At 42.8% G+C, this 27,348-nt stretch overlaps 1 protein-coding gene across 2 annotated transcripts in view; it reads right to left on the bottom strand.

Annotated features, from left to right (window-relative positions):
* CD99L2 (CD99 molecule like 2) overlaps window positions 1-27,348 on the bottom strand; it is a 629,818-nt gene that overhangs the window by 153,110 nt on the left and 449,360 nt on the right. Inside the window, exons 7-8 of one of the 2 annotated variants that reach the window (XM_069612743.1) lie at window positions 26,897-26,938; window positions 247-309 (exon numbers count right to left, since the gene is read on the bottom strand). In XM_069612743.1, the coding sequence (XP_069468844.1) occupies window positions 247-309; window positions 26,897-26,938 (105 nt within the window). The remainder of the gene's footprint in view (window positions 1-246; window positions 310-26,896; window positions 26,939-27,348) is intronic. The other variant, XM_069612744.1, reaches the window with a different exon arrangement.

Here is a 27,348-nt window from a genome sequence, read left to right as displayed (position 1 = left end):
GAATCCATTTGTAGTTCTAAATTCTGGACTTGGAAATCAATTGTAAAACAGCTACCCAGCATCTGAGGCCAAACACTAGGCTCCCACCTACTCATTTTTGTGTCGCAAAGTAGAACACCCATTTTCGTTGGTGGTCATTTTAATCGGTTTCTATCCATCCACATACGTATCTCCATCATACATAAAAATAGCAACTGCATGATAGAGTGCTTGCTGATAACTGATTTCTATTGATAGATTCCTTACCTTTGTTCTTATCCGGTTGATATCCATCATCTTGAATGTCAATAAGATCTTGGTCTGAAAACGCTAGAAGAAAAGGATAACCCTGTTTTAGCAACAATCAAACAGTTTGGTCTTCATTCATGTTAAGCATTTGCTAGGGAATGCCATGTGTTTTGCTAGCATGGTTAGGAGGGACATCTGCTGCGAGTCTAGTCACATTTTCACTGCAGACTCAACCTTTCTGGTAACCTGAAAAATTAGGATCCTTTCTGAAACATTGCCACAGACTGGTTTTTGATTGCCTCTGGTTATGAAAAATTTACCATAGAACGGAGTCTGATAATCAAAGGGAAGCAAGTTTTTTTTTAACACTTTGCGCGAACAAATCGTCCATAGGTGTTTTTATAAAAACATTTAACTAAATTGAGACTCTGCATCAAACTGGTTCAACCTGCAGCTGCCCGAGATGTGGACATAGGGGAGATAATGTCACAGAGCAATATAATGTTTTAAAACAGTCTACTTTTTTAACTCCCCTCTCCCACCCCCCCATCCATGATGCTACATCACTCTTCACATTGGTTCAGTGGAAAATGACAAATCTAGCATTTCAAAGTGATATTTGAACTTCTCTGAATTAGAATGGCACTTGCACTCTGAATAACCCCACTTAATTCGAAGATCACATCCAAAGCCCACATGAAGGGAAACACATTTCAGCACAGACTGGCAAGATTTCTTGAACCCTTCTGAACATTTTCCACTATAAAACTTTGAGGTAGCTAGATACTACGGCATGGAACATTTCTGAATTTTTGATTTTTTTTTTTACCTAAATATCTCAAAATTAGCTGCTTGATTTTTAGATAATAGAATGTGTAATTTTCCCTGATTTAATAGAACCCAGGTGCAAGGAGTGTGTGGTGGGACAACCTGGGCACAATGGTCTAATGTGAAAAACCATAGGAATGGGTATCCTGAGGTAAGGATACCCCTGTCCCTTGCACACTTACTGAGGAACAGTCAAAATGTCATGAATTTATAAAAATTAGGCAACATCTAAGTAATCGTTATAAAATGTATTGAAGAAATCTTAGGTAGTTAAAAAGTATTTTTTATTCAGTACAATGTAGTCTCGAGATTCATGGCTCGACGCGTTTCGGGATAATTTCCTTCTTCACGAACTGAAATACCAATTGAGGGACATAACTAGAGCTGACCATTCCTACAACATCTTCCTCCACAGTGTCTTTTTTTTAGAAGAACGAAAACGTGGAGAAAAAGAAACCTAAGATTCAAGAACAAACACAACCAGCAAGCCATCAATCTACCTAAGAAAAATTTGACTAGTACACAACTATACATTTTAAATTTTGGATCATCATTTACTCCAACACACAGCACAACTTTTTTTGAAGAACATATTAATCTTTCTAAGATTATACGTAAAATGAGATTAAAGGTATTCTGTTATTTACAACCACCACAAGAAGAAATATCGCTTAATTTTGATTAACTGAATATAAAACCGAAGAGTACATTTAGGCCTCAGGTGAACAATCAGGCAATGTTTGAAACTAAGATGACAAATGATTTAAAAAAGGCATAAAATATAACAGTCAAAGCAACATCGGGAAACACAATTGCACATGAATGATAATCTAGCAGATGATCCTACCATTACATTGAAACCTGCTGACAAGGGCTGAGTCATTGTCATTATGGATACTGAATTCCATACCACAAATTGTTTAGATTTGGTAAAGCATGAGACAACATACATAAATTTAGACCACAATCCAACTATTACTATTAGTGAATTAATTGAAGCAGCTCTGGATAAAGCGAGTAATGAGAAATGGATCTCTCCCAGAACCAAAGAATTCTCGACACAGAATTTTCCAATAACACTATTGTTTTACAAACTACACAAGATTAATAAAGATCCCATTAAACCCCCTTTCAGATCCATATTTGTGGGGCCTGAGAACATTTTTGGCCCTCTTGCTAAATACCTTGACCAAGTACTAGAAGCTTTGGGCCAGAATTCTAAGCCATATCTGAGAGATAGTACAATCTTGAATGATCTTGGAGATTTTCCAGCTTATTGTATATTATTTTCACTGGACGTTCAAAGCTTATATAGTTCGATCCCCCATGAGGAGGGTATTCAGGCACTAGAACGGATACTTCTACAGCAAGACACATTCAATAAAATCTTTACAACTGAACTCCCTTAGATTATCCTATATAATAATTTTTTCCGATTTACCAATGTATACTACTTACAATTCTCTGGTACCTCGATAGTTATGGCACCAGTCTATGCCAACATCTCTATGTATTACTTGGAAAAAATTCTCATACTAAATCAAGAACACCGGTCAACTAAAGTATTCTGTTGGAAGAGATCTATTGGTGATATGCTTGCTAATTGGAAAGGAACAGAACTCAAACTCATACAGTTTGTCAATTATCTAAATATATCACATCCTCGGATTAAATTCACAATGGAGATTGAAAAGCCAAATCTACACTTCCTAGGTGTGGAGATCACGATAATGACTAATAGACTAGTGACCAAAATGGAACAAGTTACTTACCTTTAACTGTTGTTCTCCAGCATGGGTCTGGCATGGATTCACATGCTCATGAATATTCCCAGATGTCAGACTGAGAATCCTCGGTAAAAAAAAAAATCAGTTTAGTTTCTGAACTACTTCTACTAATAACCAATCACTGGTCTTTGGGTCATACTGCCCCCGCCAATGACTGCCCTCTACCTAAGCTGGAAATGGAAGCCTTCGAGAGGGCCTTCCCTTGGTTCACAGGGCCAAAGTTCACAAACAGCTGGAATGTCTTCCGAAAACTTTGTGCGGTCCACGTAGAACTTCAGCACTCTAGCCACATCCAGCAAGTGCAAAGTCCTCTCAGCCGGCGACAAAGGCGACGGGAAGAAAACAGGTAACACCAAGGGCTTGTTGAGATGGAAGTCCGACAGCACCTTGGGCATGAAGGTGGGGTGCGTCCTCAGCACTACCCTCGTCTCGTGGAATGTCAGGTATGGAGGTTTACAGGAGAGGGCCTGGATCTCTTCCACTCGTCGTGCAGAGGTGATGGCCACAAGAAGCGCTGTCTTACACGATAGGAAAGTCATCGGTGCCGAATGCAGAGGCTCGAATGGTGGACCTGTGAGCCTGGTCAGCACAACGTTGAGCTCCCATGCCGGGGCCCGAGCCTTCACTGGCGGGAACGAGCAGAACAGTCCTTTCATGAACTCCTTCACCAGGTGATGAGACCACAGCGACGACTGCCCCGGAGTTCTGGTGTAGCGGGAGATCGCTGCTAGATGGATTTTGATGGAGGCATGAGCCAGCCCCGCCTTGGCCAGCGACAGCAAGTACGGCAGCACTTGAGGGGTCGTAATCCGCAGAGGGTTGATCTTCTGTGCATGGCACCAGACATAACCTCTTCCATTTATGTCCATGGCACTTAAGAGCCGAGGACGCCCTGGCCTTTGCAAGCACCCCCTTGCAGTGCACCGGGATATCGTACCCTCCGAACTCTAGCGCTGCAGGAGCCAGGCCTGCAGGTTCAGCGATCCTGGGTCGTGATGTAAGATGGCGCCACCTTCCCTGGCGAGAAGATCTGCGTCCGTCGGCAGTTTGACTGGGGGGTGGGGAGACGCTGACGTCCAGAAGGTCCGGGAACCAAATCTGCCTGGGCTACACTGGTGCGACGAGGATCATCCTGCACCGGGACCGTCCGAGTTGACTGATGATTTGCAACGGCAACTGTGGGAACGTAAACAGGAATAGGCCTTCCCAGGGGAATGAGAATGCATCGCCCATGCTCCCAGGCTGGGGAAACCTGCTGGCGACCCTCCGGCATTTGGTGTTCGTAGCCGTCGCCAATAGATTGATCTGGGGATTGCCTCATCGTCAGAATAGGAGTTCCACTTGATCCTGCCGAAGCTCCCACTCGTGGCAAGAGTGCAGCTCCCTGCTGAGTGAGTCGGCAATGGTTATTTAAGGGTACCAGGAACATCCCTTGGGCAACGGCCCAGTGCCACACATCCTGTGCTTCCTTGGATAGGGCTGGCGATCTGGTGCCCCCCCTGCTTCCGGATGTAGAACATCGTGGTGGTGTTGTCGGTGAAGACCCTTACCACCTTGCCCTTGATGGACGGAAGGAAAGACCTGAGGGCCCAGAACACAGCCCAGAGCTCCAGGACGTTTATGTGCAGGGACCTCTGCTCCGGGAGCCAAAGGCCTCTTGCATGGAGATCTCCGGTGTGCGCTCCCCATCCCTCCAGGGAGGCGTCCGTCGTCACCGTTTCCTGGTGCGCTGGGGACTGGAAGTCCATACTCGCCACCAGATGCACGCGGATGCCCGACCACCGGATCGCTTGATGGAATTCTCGCTGAGGGAGATCCTGTCTTCGAAGCTGCCCGCTGCTTGCATCCAACGGGCATCGAGGAACTCCTGCAGTGGCCGCATCTGCAACCTGCACGAGGTAGATGCACAATGACATCATGCCAAGCAGGGACTTGATGGACCTCACCCTGGCCACTTCCATGGTCAACAGCCGTTGTACCTTGCCCAGGATGGCCTTCGTCCTCGCCTCTGACGGTGGAGCCATCCGTGCCACTGTGTCGAGTTTGGCTCCCAGGAACAGGACGTCCTGCGACGGTATCAAGTGGGACTTTGTGAAATTGATCGAGAATCCCAGTTCCGTGAGCAGGCGGACGGTCTTCGCTGTGTGATCGACGGCGAGTTCCCCTGACTTTGCTCGGATGAGCCAATTGTCCAGGCAGGGGTATACGTGGATCCCTGGCAGGCGCAGCCACGCCGCCACTGGTGCCAGGCACTTGGTGAAGACCCCTGGCGCCGACTTCAAGCCGAAGGGCAGGGCCTTGAACTGGTAGAGCCGCCCTTGGACAACAAATCGTAGGAACTTTCGATGTCCTTTGTGTATGGGGATGTGGAAGTAGGCATCCTCCAAGTCCAGCGATGACAGGAAGTCTCCTTCCTCCAGTTGTCCCAGCATGTGCTGAAGGGTGACCATCCAGAACTTCTGGGACTGAATGCATTTGTTGAGGCGGCCAAGGTTCAGGATGGGCCGCCAGCCGCCGGTCTTCTTACGGACGAGGAAGTACCGCGAGTATACTCCAGAGCCCCGGAGCCTCTTTGGGACGAGTTCTATCGTGTCCTTGTACCTCCAGAAGCAGCTGTGGCACGTGGTTTTCTCTCCCGGCCACAGGTGGGAAAAGGGGACTCTTTCTTTGGAACTCCAGAGTGCCCGTGGGCCAGGGCATCTAGCACCCAACGGTCGGTGGAGATGGACTTCCACACGCTGTTGAAATTCAGCCGGCCTCCCACCGGGGTGCTTGGGTGGGAGCCCGACGTCACAGCCGGTTCAGTCTTGTTTCGCCGAGGCTTTGCCATCTTGGCCTCCTCGGCGATGGTGTCCTCCGGTCTTGCTGCGGCCTCTGTAGGCTTCCTGCGACGAGGAGCAGGCCGCCTGGCGATACGACGAGGGACTGCCAGTGAATCCTTTGGAGGCACCTTGAGACTTGCCTCCGGAGCTCCGAAAGGACGGCCGTCGCTGATGGAGAGAACCCAAGGCCCAGGCTGTCTTGGAGTCCGCCTTGATGGCCTGCAGTGACTCGTCCACTGCCTTGCCGAACAGGTTTTCCCCGTCAAAGGGCATGTCCAGTACCCTGGTCTGCATGTCCGGACAGAAATCAGTGGCCCTGAGCCAACCGCGCCGGCAAAGGCAAACGCTGTTGCCCATCTGGCGGAAGCCGGTGTCGCTGATGCCCGTGGCCACGTGATGGCGTGGTCCGAAGCCACCTTGCCTTCCTGCAGGATTTCAAGGGCTTCCGCCCTCTTGTCATCCGGGAGGAAATCCAGGAGGGGAGTGATCTTGAACCACAGCTCCCTGTCGTAGCGTGCCACAATCGCGAGGGTGTTGGCCACCTTGATGGTCGTGGCAGCCGACGAGATGACCTGTCGTCCCATGGCGTCCAGCTTCTTCCCCTCGCCGTCCAGTGTGGAAGTGGAAGTTGATGCCGTCGCCCCTGCGGATTTCTTCTTGGCCGCCACGGAGACCACTGAATCCGGGGACAGCTTTGCCCTGAGGCACATAGGTGTGGAGTCTGGGACCTGGTACTTCTCATACCGGTCCCTATTAGCAGGGGCCATGGACAGATTCTTCAGAAGGGGCAGTCCTTCGTCCCAGATGTTGTCTAGTAATGGGACTGAGAGGACGGTCTTCCTCTTGGCCTCCCGTCGTTGGTAGAGAAACCCTTCCTTCTTCTGCTCTTCAGGGCATAGCTGGAAAAGCTCTGATGCCCTGGCGATCATGGCGAGAAAGGAGCCAATTTCGTCAGGAGGGTAGGGGGTGATGGGAAGTCCGTCCCGTCATCGCCGTCTCTGTCCCCGACTCATCCCTCGGTGGAGGGGATGGAGGTGAAGGATGGGAGGATGGACTTGTCTCCGCTTGTTTGGAGGACTCCCCGACGGTCCAGGCGCCTCTGGATCGTCCACCGGAGGTAATGGTAGCCTCGTCCTCATCTCGGTGCACGGGGTTTGCAGTGCCAGCAAAATGTCATCCTGCCTGTCCGTCGGAGGTCGCATTGGTTGTGACGGGAGCGCAGGAAGTGGTGTGGTGTCTGGTTCTTCGTTGGGTTGCCGTTCGTCGGCTCCACCCTAGCTCTCCACGTCCGCCTCGTGGGGATCCTTCCCGCGGGCCCTCTCCTCGAACTTCTTGTCCAGGGCTTCCTTGATGGCAGACAGTTCGTCCTCGGAAGAGGTATCCGAGTCTGTTAGAACTACCTGCCCCCTCCCTTCTTTCTCATACCGGGGTTTCACTGGGGTCTTTTCGATAGGCAGGAAAGAAGATTCCCTCTGGGATGGGAGGGAAACTCTAGGCCTGGAGGTCGTCTCCACTGGGGTCTCCTCCCGAGGCTTCACCAGGGCCGCCACGACTCCCTCAATCGAGGCCTTAGCCGGGTGAATCTGGGCCTTTACGACCTTGGGCGCGTCTGAGGCCTTCACCGTGGGGGGAGGGTCACCGCCTCGCTCCCCCTTGGCTTTCTCCATCAGGACCGGCTGGGGCTTCTCCCGAAGCTTACCCAGGTTCTCAGACTTCCTTTTCACCGAGCCGGAGCGTTGGCTCGTGGTTGACTGCGTCGGTGACATCGCGCCCTGCCTGGCAGCAGAGGAGCCCGAACCCACTGCGCTCCCGGTGCCCATGGACTCGCAGTGCTTTGTCTTCTGTTGGGCCCCCGTCGCCGGAGCGCCCTCAAAGGTTTTAGGAGGACCACTCGGATGACTTCTTCTCACCTACTGCTGGGCTCTTCCCCTCCAGCCAGTTAGTGAGACGAGTACGACGGTCCTTCATTGTCCGGATGGACATGTTCTTACAGAACGCACAGTCCTTCTCCACGTGCAACTTGTCGGCGTGAAGGCAGTAGAGGCACCAGGAGTGCTCATCCTCCTTGAAGACATTCTGTAATCCAAATCCTGGGCAGATTCTAAACTGCTTGGATCCAACGGGAGTCGTGTCTCCTTTGTCCTGGGTCATGTCCACGCAGGGTAGGCCTCAAGGATCTTCTGGAATCCTCCAAGAAGTGAAACACGACGAAAAATCACCCTTGAGGGGAGTAGAAAATTCCGAAATGGTTCCCCATTAATTGGATGAACTGGTGGAGCTTGATGCTCGAATTGACCGATAAAAATAATAGTAAACTCTAGGAAAAACGCAGTAAAAGCTCGAGAGCTAAGCACGAGGACTCCAAACACTTGAATGTATGGTAAAAATCTGAAGATGGCTGCCAGAGGAGGGGTTTAGGTAGAGGGCAGTCATTAGCTGGGGGCAGTATGACCCAGAAACCAGTGATTGGTTATTAGTAGAAAGACAGTTCCGAAACAAAACTGAAACTGATTTTATTCTTTACAGAGGATACCCAGCCGGACGACGGGGAATATTCATGAGCATGTGAATCCATGCCAGACAGAATACAGAAAATCAACAAATGTAAACCCACTCCACTATTCCAGTTTTCATCCCCAACGTATCAAGAATAGTCAATCTCTCAGACTGAAAAGAATCATTTCTGAAAACAGAGAATGTGAGACTATGACAGTTTGTTTTCTCATCAAGAGGCTATCCACGCACTGTAATGGAACAAGGCCTTGAGAAGCCACAAACAGAACAAGAGATAATACTCTCATTTCAAAGCCCAAAAAGGATTTGTTCCCATTTCTTTATTCAATTAAATTCTCCAGTCAGAGTCACCACATAAGCATGCTCATCAAGAAAAATTGGAAGATCATACAATTAGACCCTCAACTTATATGTTTATTCCCACAACCACCATTGATAGCTTACAAACATGGAAGGAACGTCTGTGAGAAATTAGTTAAGGCAGAAATGATTCATGAAGACAATCAGAAATTTCTACAAAAGCCCAAATGATTGAATGAGCACATATGATTGCTTAAATGGCCATAACTGCAATACTAATTAATATGAAGGGAGACACAATCAGACATCGCCAATCTGGTAAATAGGTCACACTTAACCACTATGCAATTTGTGAAACATGCAGAGGGATTTATGAACTGAGTTGCCTTTGTGGCTGCTATTAAGTAGGCCAAAAATTCTGCACAAGTCTAACATACGCGCTAGTAATGAGAAACCGCAGGTAACAAGACACCTCAAGGATCGAAGAGATACCAAGGCACAATTGAAATGTGTTGTTCGAGTTAGTATACACACTTCCAAATGGCAGTGATATGTCCAGGAAACTCTCACAACATGAGATGTACTGGATAGATGAACTGGATCCAATGTATCCACAACAAATTAATGTAGACTTTCATTCTGGAGCATTCTTGTGAAACCCTAACTCAGTTTCTGCATTGTGTGAATCTAAGGCTTGATTATAAATACTTCATAACTGATTTATTAAGAATGAGATGATCTAAAAACATAATCTTGACTATTAACTACTGTTGACCATCTGTTATGTTATGACTTTCTGATCAACAGCACTGTGGAGTGTACTATATGTATAATTAGTCAATTGTTAGAATATATATTTTCATTATCTAATTCTGTACATAATGTATTCAAGATTGCTAATATACATCTTTACTAGTTACATCCTTGCATTGAGATACATGTTGCCATTCTTTTACACAGAATGTAAGTGTGTAATAACTTAATTTGCCACCTAGATACCACTTACAAATAAAGTTACTCGTTTTATCAAGGAAAATTCCATAATTGATTCTGTTGCTGCTATTATAGAAACTATTAGTGGATCTTTATGCTACAGAGATCCGTATCCTTCATATTATTTCTCGAACTCACCAATAGGTCTGCTACTTTATTGCTAAAAATACTCGTTTACATTCGTAACGTCATTACACAAGGATGATGATTTACGTCATTAAGGCATAAACCATTGACGTCATCATGCCTTAAGGTATGGCGCTTCCTTTTTAAAGCGACCATCTGATCACGCTATTTTGGCTTTCTACACTTAATACTACGGCATTTAATCTTGATGACATTTGTTTGTTTAAATCAGGTAAGGGAGACTTGTGACCACCTGAAACTAATCTTATATTGTGTAGACTTAAAGACTTATTTTGGTTTTCATTTTTCATTTCTAGACTGGAATTAAAAGACTTATCAACGTTAGATGGCTGAACAGTAAAGTGATAAACTGCCATCTACATGCTGAGAATTTAATTAATCGAAAACGTTTCAATATTAGAAGGTATAGACTCAAAACATTCTCTTTTCCTCTACATTTACAATCGTATTAAGATTTTCAACACTATATTGTGAACATATATGTATTTCAATTTACATTGCTCCAAATCAGATTTGAATGAATTTACCTAGTTGGACAGAAGGACTTTTTATCTTCTTCTTCTTGAGGTTAAATGCATTTATCATTACACACGGGGTCGATACAAATTTCGCATATGAATAGCATTACTGATTTGATACTATTTTCCTTTAGTTTTAATTTAAACAGAGCATGGAAATCATGCTCCTGAAGGGAATTATCCTGATAAAGCTCAGAGCCATGAATCTCGAGACTTCATGGTACTGAAGGAAATACTTTGTTTCTTTAACTAATGAAGAGCTTTCCTCAATACTTTTTCTAAAGATTATTTCTTTCATGTTTCCTAATTTTTGTAAATTCCCGAAAACGTGACTGCTCCACAGTTCGATAGTGTGCAAAGCACTGGGAGGTATCCTTATCTCTAAATACCCATTCCTTCAGTTCTGCACCTAGATATAATCATGAATTGGTGCACTGAAATAAATGTGAAAATCAAGCTTAATGTTGTAAGATTTATCTATATATGACACATGCACAGAATTAAGTTAATCTTTGATGAAAACTGCACAACGAGGTGTATGAGTTTCACAGTTCGCACAATACGCAATTTACATCTCCTGAAAACTGACATCACATTCAGGGCTGCCTTTGATGTCAGTTTTCAGGAGATGTAAACTGCATATAATTACACATTGTACAGCTCTTACACATATTGAAAATTCACATGAAAAGTTAGACTTCACTTTCATACAGTATAGGAGGCATACAATGCATGAGCAGAATCAATGTACATTTTATATACAAAATCTACACATAAGTGCAGGGGATGAACTAGTCTGGAAACTCACATAAAAGTCAGGGCTGTCTTTAAGGTCAGTTTTCACGAGATGTAAATGGAGTACATGTATGAACTATAAAATGAATATATGCCTTTTGTACGTATTGAAACCTCACCTCAAAGTCAACCAGACTTCAATATATGTTTTCATACATGTGGGAGGCATATAGGATATGTGAGTTTTATGACTTTCTACCAAACACTAATCCGCTACCTATACACTCAAATACCAGACGCATTCCAACACAGAGCCTAACGACATACTTTCACAACACATGCTAATACCCAAGACCCTCTGGGCTTGCACATTCTTACTACAAATGCTCCGATGACATGTGCTCCTATGAGACATATGTACTATGCGTGCTCTGCGACAACGCTCCAAAACACACTACGCACGTTCCTGCGAGACACGCTCATATGATATGCAACACTCTTACCATGCACTCTTACAACACACATTTACACAACCTACTGTTAAGACACTCGGAATCAATGTCCAGTTTCTACACAAACTGTACATGTAGAATATGTACATTATGCACATGCTTACTTTGATATCAGAAATGTAATAAATGTGCACTTTTGATACAAACTGGTCAAAGAGGCGTTTTGAGTTTGGTCGTTACACAATTAAAGTCAGGGCTGACTTTGATATCAGGAGATGTAAATTAAATACAAATATGAACTATAAAACTCAGAAAATCGTGTGTATTGGAAGCTCGTACAGTTATAATTTACTTTAATGTGAGCTTCCATACGTATATTTCATATAAAAACTCTACACCTACTTGTGGGAGATGAATATTTTGTACATGTACACTAATATAAATCTGAAAATTCACATAACAGTTAGCTTGTACTTGTACACAATTTACATCTCCTGAAAACTTACATAAAAGTCAGTCCTAATATACACACCTTGTACATATTAAGACCTCACAAAGTCAAACTTGACTTTAGTTTAAGGTTTCATACGTCTAGGAGGCATTTAGGATATGTGCATTTATGACTGTTACAAACACTCATACGCTACTTATGTGCCACACACTTGCACACCACACTTCCACACCATGCACTCATGTGCCTTACACTAGTGCAAGTACATGCGCTCCTACGACATGCACCTTTATGATGCTCCGATGACACTCCTACAACACATGTGACGCACTGTTAACCACACACTGTCTTACCACACATTTACGTCACACTTACACCATGTGCTGTTATGCATTACAATTCACACTCAGAATTAAGGTGCATCTTCTATACAAAATGAACATGTACATTTAGAATATGTACATTACACATGCTGAGAATCAATGCACATCTTCTATACAAAATGTACAAGAAGAAGATGTACATTTCATACATGTATGCTAGTATACATAGGAAAACAATTGCATACTTGTAGTTAATGTAAAGAGCATGGCTCATATGCCATCCGCTAATAGTCATACAGTTAACCCTCATACTACATTCACTTATACTACATACACTCACACGCTATACACCATACTCGCCCCTCCCCCAAAAAACACTGAAAATACAAAAACTCTTTTAGGATCAAGAGTCAAGATTAATATGATATAAAGTGCAAAAAAGTGGGACTAAGAACTTTCAGGTGCAATTCTCACTGTATACCACTAGTAATTCAACCACAACACTTATAAACACACACTCCATACCACTTCTTAACACTCACCTCAAGTTTAAGGCAGTTTACATGAATATCATAATAGAAATGAGTGTTGAGGTTTGATTTGTAATGATATGGAGTGCTTATTCTTCGGGTTTCATGGTTATATTTGTAGTGGCATGGAGAGAAGGCACCTTAATGTTGTTAGTCCCACTCATTCTACACTTGTTTTTGATTTTTTTTATTAGTGTTGTTTTGGTTAATTATAACCTTTAACACAACAATAAATACAATAAGCCTAGAGAAAAAGAAAAAAAAAGTACAACATACATTAAAACTATTTTCCATTCTAATCAACTATAAAAACAAAAGATTAGTATAACAGTTTTTTACATTTCTTGCCTTATATAGAGAATAGTAAAATGCATCACAAGATTGTTGCCAGAGTAAACATTGCTCCACAACTGGTCAGAATATATAAAAAAACAAATCATAATACAATCTACCATACCCCTTCAGATATAAATCAAGCATTTTACAATGTGTCAATAGATGCCTGGATGTCTTGATAGTCAAACCACACAGCCTGCATACTCGTTCCTCAGCAGGTATATGTAATCAAGGACCTCTACTAACTAGTGTTGGCAGCTGGTTAAGTCTAGGCTGCATAATAAACCGTCTAACACTTGGATTTTGGGTATTATTAATGTATGAACATGTGGATCCTATCAGGAAAGATTGCATAGAATAGTCAGTATAAGTAGGTAAGCTGTATAATTTGGAGATTCCAATATTTCTATCCCAAATGGACATCTTTTTCTTGATATCCCTTCCCATAAGGAAGCGTTTTCAAATTCAATAGTGTCACAACTATTATCAGTTAAACCAACTAAGACCTCCACTAATCAAAGTCTTAATTCCAAGGATGGAGTCTTAATATCTATTTGGTTATAAAAGTAAGAATAAATAGAACTATGATTGTCGCGATCTCCATGAATCCAAAACCATATAATATACTTAGTACAATGCAAGAGCAATAAATGCGTGTAAACTTCACCATAGTCCTGGTAACAATTGAGTCAGCATTTTGGTCAATATTTAAGGTGTTATCTTTCTTAAAAGTCATAATCTTCGTCTTATCCAAATTAATAGTTGATCCAGGATGGAAAACTGGTACAGGGCTCCAAGGCTATGTTGAAGTCCAAGGGTTGATCACAACAACATCATCAGCGTATGAAAGCCAAGATATATGGTGTGAACCAACACGAGGCATGTTATTTTTGCAACTTCCCATAGCACTGGACCAAATCAGCCATACATATGTTATGCAATACCGGTGCCAGGGTGCAGCCTTGTTTAAGACCATGATTTACTTTAATGAACTCATTTTTCCTTCCATCCTGGTTTATTCTGATCTGTACCTCTGTATTGCTATATAGTGCTCTTACGAAGTAGAGGATTTGTGGGTGTAAGGCCCATTTTTCCCACAAAATAGTTTCATTTACGGTATCAAAGGCTTTAGTGCAATCAATAAAACATATAAATAATGTCTTGGTATTATCTGCTAGGGTTTTCCTATTCAAGTAGGTGAACGACCAAAGACTAGTGAAAGTGCCAAAGCCTTTTCTAAAGCCTAACTTTTGGCTCTTCAGCATATTCATCTCTCGAATCCATTGATTGATGTAATGTAAAAGTAATTGAGAACAAATCTTTGTACTAGCATCAATCATGGCAAGCAAACAGTAGTTTGCTGGTTCCTCAGTCGCACCTTTTTTGTAAACGGGCACCAATACCGAGCATTTCCAGCTGATCGGCAGAGCACCTGTTTTGTCTATTTCATTGAAGAGAACCATGAGCACCAAAGCCCATTTCTTTGGATCTTTTTTTAAATATTACATTGGGCAACCTATCGGGAGCAAAAGCTCTGGAAGGTTTTAATCCATTATCAGCTCAATATACAATATAAAATGTAAATAAGATTTATCCTGCAAGACTGAAAAATTATTTCTAGGATCTATGATATGTGCCTGATAACAGATATAACATGTATTCTTCCCATTTAGCATTTTGAATGGGACTTGACGCTTTACCAAATTGGTGTTATGTGCATAAAAGATATACCACCATTTCCGCTAATCGTTTTCCCTGGAGGCGCTGTACATTGTCTGCCAATGTACAGCAGCTATTGAACCCTTATGCCGTCTGATCCAGTTTTTGTATTTCATTTTGTCTTTGATTAGGATTTGCTGTTCAAAATAATCACTAATATGCTTTCTTGTGCATCTAACATTTAATCAGAATTCCTTCCTTTTCTCAACAACCACTGAGTCATACTATTTATTTTGGGAATGATGTACTCTTCTAGTGCCACGTTTATTTTGTAGCGCCAGATGAGTCAAATTGAGCATTAACAATCTCATTAAATTGTTTTAACTCTGAAGTTGGGAAGGTTGTTATTGATTAATAGTCTCAAGGTGGAGTTATTGAATTTAACAATATTTTTTTCAGATCACACTATTCTATTGCCAGCGTTGTTTATGACATATAGTCGATTTAAAGGAATAGAAGAGAAAGGTAACTCACTGTGAAGGAGGATCTCAACCATTACATGGTCACTCAGGTTGTTAGGAATCAGATTGAAGGCTTTGATTTAGGAAAAACCTACTGATTTGCTAATACTAGATCTATCCAAGAAAACAATGTCCCATTAGACCAAGTGAAATTACCTGCATCATCATCAACCATAACCAACTGCAGCATTTGATGTAAATGGATATAACTTAACCAGCCCCCACTATTCACTTTATGTTCCATCTCATCACAAGAGATGCACCATGTTTTGTGGTCATTATTAACTAGGTCCTTCAGCATTTCACTATTACTATACGCATACTTTGGTCTGTGGTAATTGAGATCTCCAATGACATAGAATGGTTCATTATTATATTGTAAAAAACAAAACATTTTTCAATCAATTGGTCAATGCGTTTAATTATCACGTTGCAGTATGTATTTCCAGGAGGGTTATACACGTTAACTGAAAAAGCGGTAAGTACCTCATTTAAGACCTGCTGTATACATAACGCTAAAACATATTTACATGTACGATTACTTAGAAACACAGTGGCCCTTAGATGGGATGCTACGCCCACTATAAGACCTCCATATGAGCGACCAGTAGCATTTCTTTGCGCCAAGATCTGAAAGGAGGAGAAACCATCAATATAAAAAGATATCACTTATCATCCAAGTTTCCTGCAGAAGACAAATGTCAGCAGACAAAAGGGTAATTTGCACCCTCTATATTTTTCATGAAAGAGCCAAAACCATGTGTATTCCATGATCGAAGCGTTAAACAGAGTTTAGTATCCTCCAGTCACTCGATCGCTTCAAAATCAGAGTGAGGATGGGTCATGTGACAAGACCGAGTATGAGGATTTAATCGCAATGATTCACGTATCACAAATCTGCGAGACAATGGACTTGACTGTATCTTCTTTCAATTGATCCCGGTCAATGTTGTTCAAGACATTCTTTTGTAACTTCGGCTTACCAACTTGCTCTATACATTTAGAACGTTCATAACTCATCTCCCGAAATATTGAGGCTTGCGCCATAATTAACTCAGTTAAAATTGGAGATACCAGATGGAGCACAGCCAAATTAGCGCCAAAAGGATCACTAGGTAATTCCACTAAGCCAAGTCCTGCGAAGAGATGAAATCAAAGGCATGAACTTGATGAAGTAATTCAACCACATTAGCACGATTTGAGTAAGGGCTATGCGATGTAGCATTTATGTCGCAAATTGTAATCCTTTTGGATTTCCCATTTGCCCATTCCAATGATGAAATATTTAGAGACAAAATATTTCCTTCCTCAGAATCTGGTCTGGTGTCAAATTGGGAATTTGCCAATTCATTGCAGGCTTGCTTTGTTATTTTCAATTGGTTATCCACATGGGCCTTACTCCGTGCCAATAAATCTGCTATTTGAGCCCCATCCGCACCAGCATTCAACCCTGGGCCACTGGCTGGCATATACAGATCCTCAATACCAAGTTGTTGACTGTTCCGAAATGTCTTAATGCCCCTTCTGCCAGGCTGATAATAGACTTTTCTGGTTTTTTCGTGCTGTCAATTTAGTTGATACAATATCAAATCCTTTATCTATCTCTTGGCAGCATAAATGTTTAGGAAAATACGGGCCCAAAGCTTGAGATGCAACTGGATTTTTATTTGATTCATTTTTACTTTTCAATAAAGACCCAGGTTTTCATATCTGACCCTTACTCTTTTTCAGTATTTGATGTTTGTTTAAATCAGTACTAGGTTTATTTAAATTAAATGTGTCTGATTCTCTTCATTAGGAAAGGTGTCCGGTATGACAACTATTGAAAGAGCAGACACTTCAATCACATCGGTCTCAAAAGATTCATTTTCCACCAACAATTGGTCGTACGGGGATAGAACTACATCTATCAGCTTCATAAGGCTTTGTGAGATTATCTGTTGGTCTTTATAAAGCATGTTACATACTGAGAATAATGCCTTAAGTACAGTCAATGCTTCTGATTCAGTATGGGGGGTCACTGAATGACACCTCAGGAGAGAATTGGGTATTGATGAAGTGTTTTGGGCATTTGACGCAACCTGCGTAAAGTCAGGAGATTTGGAGAGGCTCGAGAATGGGATATCACAGGCTCACGAATGGCAGAGGACGCGCCATGATCCATATTTGCCGCATTCTGGATTGTCACTCGAGATGTCAAGTGATACATTTGCAAGGGTCGTAGCAATAGGCAGGATTGGAGATGTAAAGGGTTCAGCTCGCGGTAGCGGTCTAGTGGATTTTTTCAATGTTGCTTTAGGGAAAGCAGTGATTTTCCCCTCAAACTGAGTTTTCCAAACCATTCCCATCACAGATTGAATCTACCGCTCCAGTGAGGATGGTTTCAGGAGCACTAGGTAACCTTCTCCAGTTTGTTTTCCTTCAAAGTGTGAGAGGCTGCGTTAGCCCGTGCATGTGCTGAGTGGTTCTTACTTCTTCTCAAAGGATATTTCCAAGTGACGGCGGGCATATTTCCCTTTGCCGAAGGGCCCAAAAGACCCATTCTAAGTAAATGGCCATAGGCACACTGGAATATTCAATTGGGGCAAATATGCAAGCAAGGTCTTATCGCCACATACAGTATAGATGCCTGGCTTACCCTCTTTACTGGCAGACCACAAACCACACTGCCCCACTCGGCTTCTCATTCCCAAGGGCTAATGAGCCTCCAAAAATGAAGCAACTAGAGTTACTTCCAAGGAGTTAGGCACCACTGCAGACCATGAACCACTCACTTTACATTTTGTTAGATGAACTTTAATTCGGATTCAAAAAGTTTTTTATCTCTAATTTATAGACATATGATCCTGAGAGATGTGATTAAAGGAACTATGTTCTTTATTATTTACCTGTGTTCAAATGTATGCCTATTTAAACTGTAGATGGGTAGCACGGTGTTAGGCATGGTATGCCTAAGTGTGTGCCTGTAGAGTGAAATGTGTATGACAACAAGACCATCCAGTCTTTTCAACTCAGTCTACTCTATGCAAGCAAACCATGCCTCCATGTGTATCTTTGTGTTCTAAATACTAATGCGTCATCACCAAGTACATTGCTGGGACCAGAAAGAAAGTAGGTCAAAACATGCAAGTGTTTTTAACCTACTTTCTGCCATGTCACAGGCTTGGGGCTGGGATGGGGAGACTCTGGAGCCTGTGAAAACCACACGCTCAATGAAGTAGGTCCTTAAGAAGGTAAATGTTGGCTCCCCAGTTCATTACCAGCCTTCTGTGCATCAGTATCCTTACAATCTAATGAACCCCTTACCTGACTTTTGTAAAATCTCCTACTGTCAGATCAGAAATCACTATTACACATGTGGAAAGACAGGGTCCTCTTAGGGAAGGAGCAGAACACCCTAATACGCTAGCAGAATATTTATACCACAAACAACCAAGGCAGGCTGACTCTAGAGTGTCTTCAGCTGCATCTTCCAGAAGGAGCTCTACAATGCTGAGAGAAAGGGCCAGATTAGACAAGGGAAAGAGACCATTTCCTAGAGGCAAGGGGATTATAAGGGAGACATCGGCAGCAGGAAGCGTGGGTTATTCAGGTGAGGTCACAGATTGAGGACGGTCAAGAGACCAGCAAGACCGAAGAAGGTCCGTCAGACTGTGGAAGCGATTTATGGAGTAGTTGAGCTATTGGCTAGTGAGTGGAAGTGGTACTGCAGTGGAAGTGTGAGTGTTTGTGAGGGTGTGTAGAAAAGCTAGTGTAAGGAGTGAGTGTTAAGTGAATGGTACAGAGTGAAAGAAGAGTGTTTGTATAGTTGGATGGAGGAGGGGAGTCATAGTGTGGAGGAGGGAGCCATAGTGTGAAGGAAGGGGTCGCAGCATAAGTGTGAAGGAGAGAATATTGGGAAGGAGGAACGCAGGAGTAGTAACATCAAAGGGGTGGCGGACTGACCTAGAAGGAGCGCAATATCAAAGGGACAGATGCTTGGCGGGAGGAGCGAGGACAAAAGGGAATAGTAAGAGTTTAAAAGAAGAGGTGGGTGTGCTAGAACCAGCCTGAATTCAACAGGATACTTTGTTATGCACCATCCCATTAGAAGACTAACCACTGGATCAGCTAGGGAGAGTTGAGCAATCTCTGAGGGAGTTTAGACAGCCAGCATTTAGATCATCAGCTCTAGTACAAGACCGCTTGTAGATGGGAGAGAGAAAGGGCAAGAGAGAAAGGGGGAGGATTAGAGGTGGAAAGGAGGAGAGCAGGAAAGGAGGAGAAGAGAAGAGGAGGGGAGCGAGAGGGAAAGTGAGACAGCCACAGGGCCACAACTACTAAAATAAAAACCCTTGAACTCTTGCCATGACTTGAGTGATTATTACAGCAAAACAAAAAAGGAGATGGCTGGAAGGTTTTGAATTAATCTTAACCTCTGACATTACTCTGGGCAACTGTCCAGACCATCCTCCTTCACCTACCAATCCATTTCAAAAGGGGAAAGATCATATGCAAGCCATTACAAAAGGGGCGAGCTAGACCGACTTGCTATGGCACATCCCTTCATCCCAAACATGTTTCGGTCTTGCTGGGCCACATCGATGAGGAGTAGCTTAGGTCTCTAGGCCAAGCAGGCATGGGACCCACGTCTGGTGATACCAGTCTCACTCGGGGTGACCACAGCAAACCAAAAGAGGAAATGGCTGGAAGGTTTAGAAATAATCTTAACCTCTGGCATTGCTCTGGGCAACCCTCCAGACCACCAACTTCCATAGATTCGCGGAAAGTAGGACCTCCAGGCCACCCCTAGCACATTAAATGTTATACATATGGAAAGCCAGGACACTTAGCTAGATTGTACCTGAAAAACCAAAGGAGGAACCCATGGAGATTGGACTTTTACACCCCAGTCCCTGTTTACCCATCGAGGTAGAACCAACCGAATGAGAAGGCAAACAAGTGGACCCTGTAAGCCTGGCAGATCTGTTCCCAGAAGAAGTAGAAGGCCCTGAGAAGAGGGCCTGGGCCGTTTGCACCACAGGAGAAACAGACCAAAAATTCCACCTGACCGTGAAGATTCAAGGAATCCCTGCGAAGGCCCTCCAGGACTCATGAAGCAAGAAAACCACAGTCCGAGTCGAGATGATTGGGTAAGAAGAATTACACCCAGGGAGACTAACTCAAATCATGTGTATACATGGGGACATTGATCTATACCTCCAAGCTACCCTGACTGTGGGTGCCCAACCATGAGATCCAGTGACACGAAAATTGTATGGGCGGGCAGGGCCTCACTTGTGTAGTTCTAAGCCCATCTCCAAACATACAAGATAATGGGAGAAACACCCCACCCTGCATGCCAGATATAAAAAAAGATCTCATAATGTTGGCGAATGGGCACTGGACAGAGGCCCTGTATGAACCATGGTAACATCAATATTAGGGGGTTGCCCAATTGAGGTGGAAAAAGTCACAGGGAGACCCTCAAGGTATAAGATCTTAAGAGCAGGATGGAGAGGACCCTGTATAACAGCTCTGGCTTGGAGCGTTACAAGATGTAGGCGTTCCGGGCTTTGTAGGACGACGGGGAAGGTTGTTGGCCCTTAGTGGTTCATGCTTGCTAGATGCAGGTGGGGGGGAAGGAGGGGCAGGGATGATCCCCTTTGAAATTTGGTTTGAAATGCTGTTGAGATATTTTTTGGTGAATATATTTCTTGGGGTGGAGGGGTGCAGTCTTCCTTTTGTGTTTTTTGAGATTGTGATGAGAGGCTGGATGGCTAAGTCATAGCTTTACCACCACTGCTTGTTTTTTCTTGAAGGGATTGATGTACCCCAGAGAGAGCGGATACTCACAACATTAATCAGAAGGGGCCGAACTTAAAGATTAATTCTCTGAATGTTAAGAGGCTTAACTTCCCACCTAAGAGATTTATCAAAGAGGATTTAAGAAGGGTGGGCTAGATGTCGTATGTATAAAAATAAACTCATTGTATAAGGGGTGAAGAGCTGCATATTAGAGGGGGTATGTTTAAGGTGTACTATGCCTCAGGAATAAGAAATGAGGCGTTTCAATTCTGTTAAGTGGAGGTTGTGTTTCCGAGGCAAGAAAAATCCAGTGCGATAGAGACGGCCGCTATATTTGTCTAAAGGGTTTATATTATGGGGTCCCAATAACAGTAGCACTGATGTATTGCACAAATATGGGCATTTTACTTATTTGTATTTGTAGAGCGCGCTGCAGCCCAAAGGCATGGAGGCGCTTTTACATGAAGTTGTACGTAAGCTTGATTCAGGGTTACAGTGAGAAAGGTAAGGTGTAGGGTTTCTTGGTTACACATACATCATAAGGAAGGTGACAGTAATGATACAACAGTGGGAGCCAGGCTTCAAATTGGCATATAATAAATGTTTAGCATGTAATACATTTTTGGGAGAGATCAGTGCTCAATGGTGCGGACATCAGGCCACAATACGGCGGGATGTGGGAGCAGGTACGGAGTCATACAGTCAGACAAATAGCCTTGTTTTAATGGCTTTGCGGAAGGCTAGATGGAGTCAATCATCCTGAGGTGCGTGGGAAGAGCATTCCAGTGTGAGGCGGCCATGGTGGGGAAGCTGGTGCCGCCTGCACGCACTCTCCGGGTCAAACAGTGTTGGCCATCTCCTGACAGACTTTATGGAAGGGGTTCTTATGGTAAGGGAGGAATTTCAATATGGTGCTTGATTCTGATAGGGATAGGCAGAGGCTGGGAGGCACCAAAAGGAAGGATGGTCAGAAGGAGGCACCTAGGTTCCTGGAGCCAAATAACAAATTAAGTCTGGTAGACTTGTGAGGGGAATTTAAGCACGGAAAAAAGACCTACACGTTCCATTCCATTGTGCATAACTTATTTGCCGGCATTGACCTAATTCCTGTTAATGTCCACTTACTCCCATGGGTACAACAGGCTATTTACTTCACTCAATGGTCAGATGATCTAATGTATATTATCTTGGGAAAGTGGACATCTCACCCTAACAAGGTAGGGTGACTTTGCAAGGACTACCTATTTGAAGATAGAGCTGTTTCTGTGGGGATAGTCGAGAAAATAAAAGAATACTTTGACAAACGATAGGGTGTAGGTTAAGACACCTGCATTGTGGGAGAGATTTAAGGCCACAATTAGTTTGGAATGTATAAAATTGGGGGTCTTCAGAAAAATTGGAGCCAAAGACAAGAGAGACTCCCCTGAGAGAATGGATGAAAGAGTTCCAATCCGTGAGAGAAAGTGGAGGGCAAAGAATGAGCACATAATGAAAAGGTTGAATGCTTGCAAATCAGAACCTATGAGCCCTGGTTGCACCTGAAAGCGATTGGAAGATTAGGCTCCTTAAGCAGAAATACCAGAAGGGGATTACTGTGGATACAATTTCAGAATGGAGGTTAAGAAGTCAGAAAACCTTAATGTAGTGGGGAGAGTTAAAAAGGCTGGCGGTGGGAATTGTGGGATAAGGAAGAACTACAGAAGAATTTTAGAACTTATATACCGCCCTTTATGCCTTGGCATGGGAAGGAGACAGGCACACTATAAGGAGCTAGTTAGATGAACTACATCTCCCAAAAATGAGTGTATAAGATGCTGAGGAATTAGATATGCCTATACCTTTTTCAGAGATAATAGCAACATTAAAATGTATGGCTAGTGGGAAGGCCATGGGGGATGATAGTTACAGTAAGGTTTTACAAAATAATCCATTCATACTTGGCCCCTATTTTGTCTTGACTGTATAATGAGAGGACGGTGGCACACCAACCCCCAAGATCAATTATGTGTACGCTGACCTTTGTTATTTCAAAGAGCCCCACCAATGTGCAAGTGTTATAGGCACATCTCCTTATTAAACGGACATTACATTCTTAGCCAAGACTCTGGGAAATAGACTGGACATGGAATAACATATGTTGATCGATGGGAATCAGACAGGATTTATAAATGGAGGAAAAGAGCCAGACAATAATAGGAAGACACTTCAATTGGTTCACCCGACACAGTCGAGGAGCAGAAAGTTGAATGGAAATTTATGTAGTTAGTTCTGGAAAGATTTGGTAGGATTTACAATTTCTAAACTTGAATAGCATTACTCTATGATCTACCAATGGCGAAGGTGTAGGTAAAGAGGGTCCTCTCAGATGAAATACCATTGTTAAGGGGTGCCAGGCAGGCATTTCCCCTGTCCTCTCTTGTTTGCCTTCAGGATAGAACCACTGGCTAGGATGTATTTTCCCTATAAAAAACCTCTACAGTACATTTATCAGTTCCCTTCTCCCAAACTTAGGCGTCTCTTCATGCTAATTTGCTTTAATAAATTGAATGTTTTGGCGGTCCGCACCACATGATTAGGTATACTGAAAGAAAAACGCATGTGCTGTGCTTGTTGTGATCAAGATTCCCTCGATACTGCCGGCATATTTTGACCAGTTGCCCTACATTTTCCAGTATCTGCATGAGGTACTATGCAATGCACGTGGAAAAACTGTCAAACACGGGGGGGCAAGTCTTTCTGGCTGTGGTGTAATTCTGGCACAGCCGCTACCTGACTTTAGCTAAAACAAAAGCATAGGCAGATGTAGAAGTAATTCTACAGACATTGATTACGATTGTAGGTGAATGGTAATCTGATGAGCCTATGGTGTGAAAATTGAAACTGTATTACAGAATTGTTTATCAAGAAAGTATTGTAAAGTGTGTGGTGGAAATAGATTAATGATTTTGTGTATGGAAAAAGCAGAGAATATCACCTTTGGTGTTTAGGCTTTGTGACTGAGACTTTGATTTTTATGTCTTTATATTTGTTTTATAGAACGCTTTCTAATGTTATCTCTTTATTTTACTTAATATGTATTGTGTGTAAAGTTATATTTCTATATCACACTATAACTATAGGAGAAATATGCAAATACAGATGGTTAAATGGTGGAAAATTGGGCATTTTCTTATGCTTTTTTATACAAAAGAGTCACTATGGTCAGGTGAAGTTCCCCAGTCAACATAAACTTAATGAAAAATTTGGCTAAACATGAACTACACCGGTTGGGTTGCATTGCAAAACGTAATGCATACATTTACCCTGTTCAGTCCCCCTTGCTTTGAATACACAAGTTTCAAAAGAAGGCACTTTTTGCAGTCAGTGCCAAGGAAATCAAATATACATTTATTTATTCATAACGCGGCGGGAGCCCGCTGGCACCTGGGCGCACATGCGCACCAGGACGACAAAAAAATAGACGGCACAGACATAGACCGCATGAAAAAGACCTATGTACTCAATCCATTCTGTTTCTGGAATATTGCCTGCTTCCAGGGAGTTTATGAATAGCCTGCATCATCTATTTCAAATGAAGTCTGCACAGTATCTTCATGTTGATCAATCCGAAAAACAGATTAGTTTGTAGACAAAACCGCAATCGGTTTTCGAAATGGAAGCTTGGATATGTAAGGATAGGTTCGTTTTGGAACATTTCTGAAGTGAAGCATTGAGCCAAGGCCTCTTCCCCTAAATACATGCGCATCGGAAGGAAACAATCATTGATGAGGCAAAGGTGGCCATGTTGACATCACAATTGGAAAGCATGTTTTTTCTCTAAAAAGTTGCTACACATGGCATTCTTGTAATTCCAGACTTAAGAGCAATGCATCTTAAAGCAAGCCTTGGTAACTACAACCAGTCTACCAATGGTTTATGGTAAAACATTCTTAGCAATATAAAAAAAACGTCTCTTGAACAGGTGGTCTAATGCATTAATTTCACAAGCAGAATGTCACAACACAAATGCTTTCTACAGTCCCTAGTACAGCCCCTGTACAACGCAAGTGGTTTTGAAACGCCTTCTGCTATCACTCTGAAAGCTCAACTCCCAAATCATTGCAGGGATTTTAACTAGGGATGCACCAAATAGTCACATTACTATTCGGTCGTACCCAATAGTTGGCCCTAGTATTTGGGAAGAAGCAGAATAGAGAGCTGAATAATTTGTTATCCGGGCAAGTTTGGTTCATGACCCCATTGCTACAAAAGAAAGTTTTGTTGTTGTTTTTTTTTTTTAACCCTTTTTATTAGTGGCCACAAAGATGCACAGCACAGTTAGGTCACTTCCATATTGTAGGAAAATCTTATGTTATACATTCATCGAGGTGGTACAAACTACATAGTTTCATCATCATCACAAATCATGTCACACAAGTACATTCTGAAGGGTCCCCATATATCTTTAGGTCTGCTTGCCGCAGGTCGGGTGAGGAGAAACTGTTCTTCAGCCTCATTTACATATGTCAGTTCACGAAGTAAATGTTTCATGTTGGGTGGTACAGTACTTTTCCATTGTTGTAAAATGCATTTTTTGGCCACTGCACATGAAACGATGAACAGTATTCTGACCCTTTCAGAGCACTTGCCTATGTCTCCAAACAGATATTTTTTGCGGGGTTAGCGCCGAGGGAACTTGTCTGATTTCTTCTAGCATATCTGCCACCTCTCTCCAGAAACTCACCACCATCGGGCACCCCCAGTACACGTGGATACAAAAGAAAGTTTAATATGCTGCTTGAGGCACGTTATTCGAATGGCGCAGCATTTTCATAATAAACATGCACATTTTCAGATTGCTTGAGGCATGTCATATAAACGCCACCTTCACTGGTGTGCTGATTGCTGAATGTATTTTGCTGACGGCCGAAACTTCGGCCGAATATGAAGTTCACTACACCCTTAATTTTAACACAGAAGCACGTTTTCAAAACTGGCACGTTACACTGCTGGGCAACGTGAACTGTCCCAGTAATTCTTTATCGAGGAGAACTGATCTGTGAAGACTACTTTTTTGTGTATAAAGTCCTAGCAAACACATCCTTTTCGTCATATTTTGCTTTTTATTTTACAAGACCGGAATGTGTTGTGGAATGGTGAAAACAACAACAACAAAAAATCTGTCTGCAAGTAGTATAACAACAAATCCACCAAAGGAGCATTCAAAATACACTACCAAAAATGTGTTCTATAATGTATAGAACAGCCTTTTCAAAAATAAAACTTGATTTATCTGCTAGGGTCCTGTTTTTTCACACATAAATGCTTGAAAGAAGTGCTCAATTGTCATCCATACATACTACTTAGCAAGGTATTTTGGACTGATTGCTCGACTCAAGAGCCACATGTTAAATCTGATAACCACAAATGGCATGTTATACTGCCTACACACACACACGCACACACGTTATTTACAAAACACCTGCACACACGTTTCTATAATCATTCAAAGCTAATTTCTTCCATCTTTCCATGTCATCCTTTCGACATAGCTCCCTTTCACCAGAACCACAGACCAGCCATAAGTCTCGTCACTTCTACTGGATCAGGACCAGTATATTTAAAAATACTACATTAGTAAAATGTCACAATGCAATATCCAGTACGATACGTGGAGGCGCGCAGGGGGTGAAATGAGAACTCTGTTAGTAAGTCATTATCAAGGGTGAAAAATGTGAGCAAAAACGATTAGGTATATCAAAACCATGCAATAGTGGGAGAAGGAGCTAGGTTTAGAAAAAGCAACGCACTGTTTTCCATAGAAAGATAAGCATAGATTTACGTAGTACCGCCGGCCCGTGCAGAAGAGCAGGATGGCAGCGGGATTCTGAGAAATTGATAAAGAAAAAGGTGTGCTGCAGAGCAGAGACTGTAAGGGAAAGCCAGTAGACAGTTGGATAGCTGAAGCCAACTTAAAACTCCTTACCAGGGTTTTTACCTCCAGATGTGCTATCTGTATATTTTGAGCCTGGAACAATATTTATCATAGTTTAGTTCAGAAAAAGGAACACATCTAATAGCACAGGGACTTTTTTGTAAACATCAGATTACATTTGTACACAATAAAAACACACATTAAATCAGTAATCATTTCACAAATTAAACCAAGGCAAGAAAGTAGCAGGACAGGACATTCACCTTTTCAAAATTACTTTAATTTGTGTCTAAAATAAGTTATTGGTCTTTTTAGCTCCAAGTGCATCCATGTTACTAACATTCAGCCTATGCAGATTAGCAAGTCCATCAAAGAGCTTTTGGATTAAGCTGACATTTGGAGCACTGTTGTTAGGCTGCTAGAAGGCTTACTTCGTTGTGGATCATGGAGTGCGAGATACATACATTTGGACTTTGCCCTTGGTGCATCTTGGCTAGCGTACA

This window comes from Ambystoma mexicanum, chromosome 5p (genome assembly GCF_040938575.1).
Source record: "Ambystoma mexicanum isolate Mex_15411 chromosome 5p, UKY_AmexF1_1, whole genome shotgun sequence".
Classification (NCBI taxonomy): domain Eukaryota; kingdom Metazoa; phylum Chordata; class Amphibia; order Caudata; family Ambystomatidae; genus Ambystoma; species Ambystoma mexicanum.
Note: the sequence above shows the minus strand (reverse complement) of the source record. Positions and strands in the feature narration are given on the sequence as shown.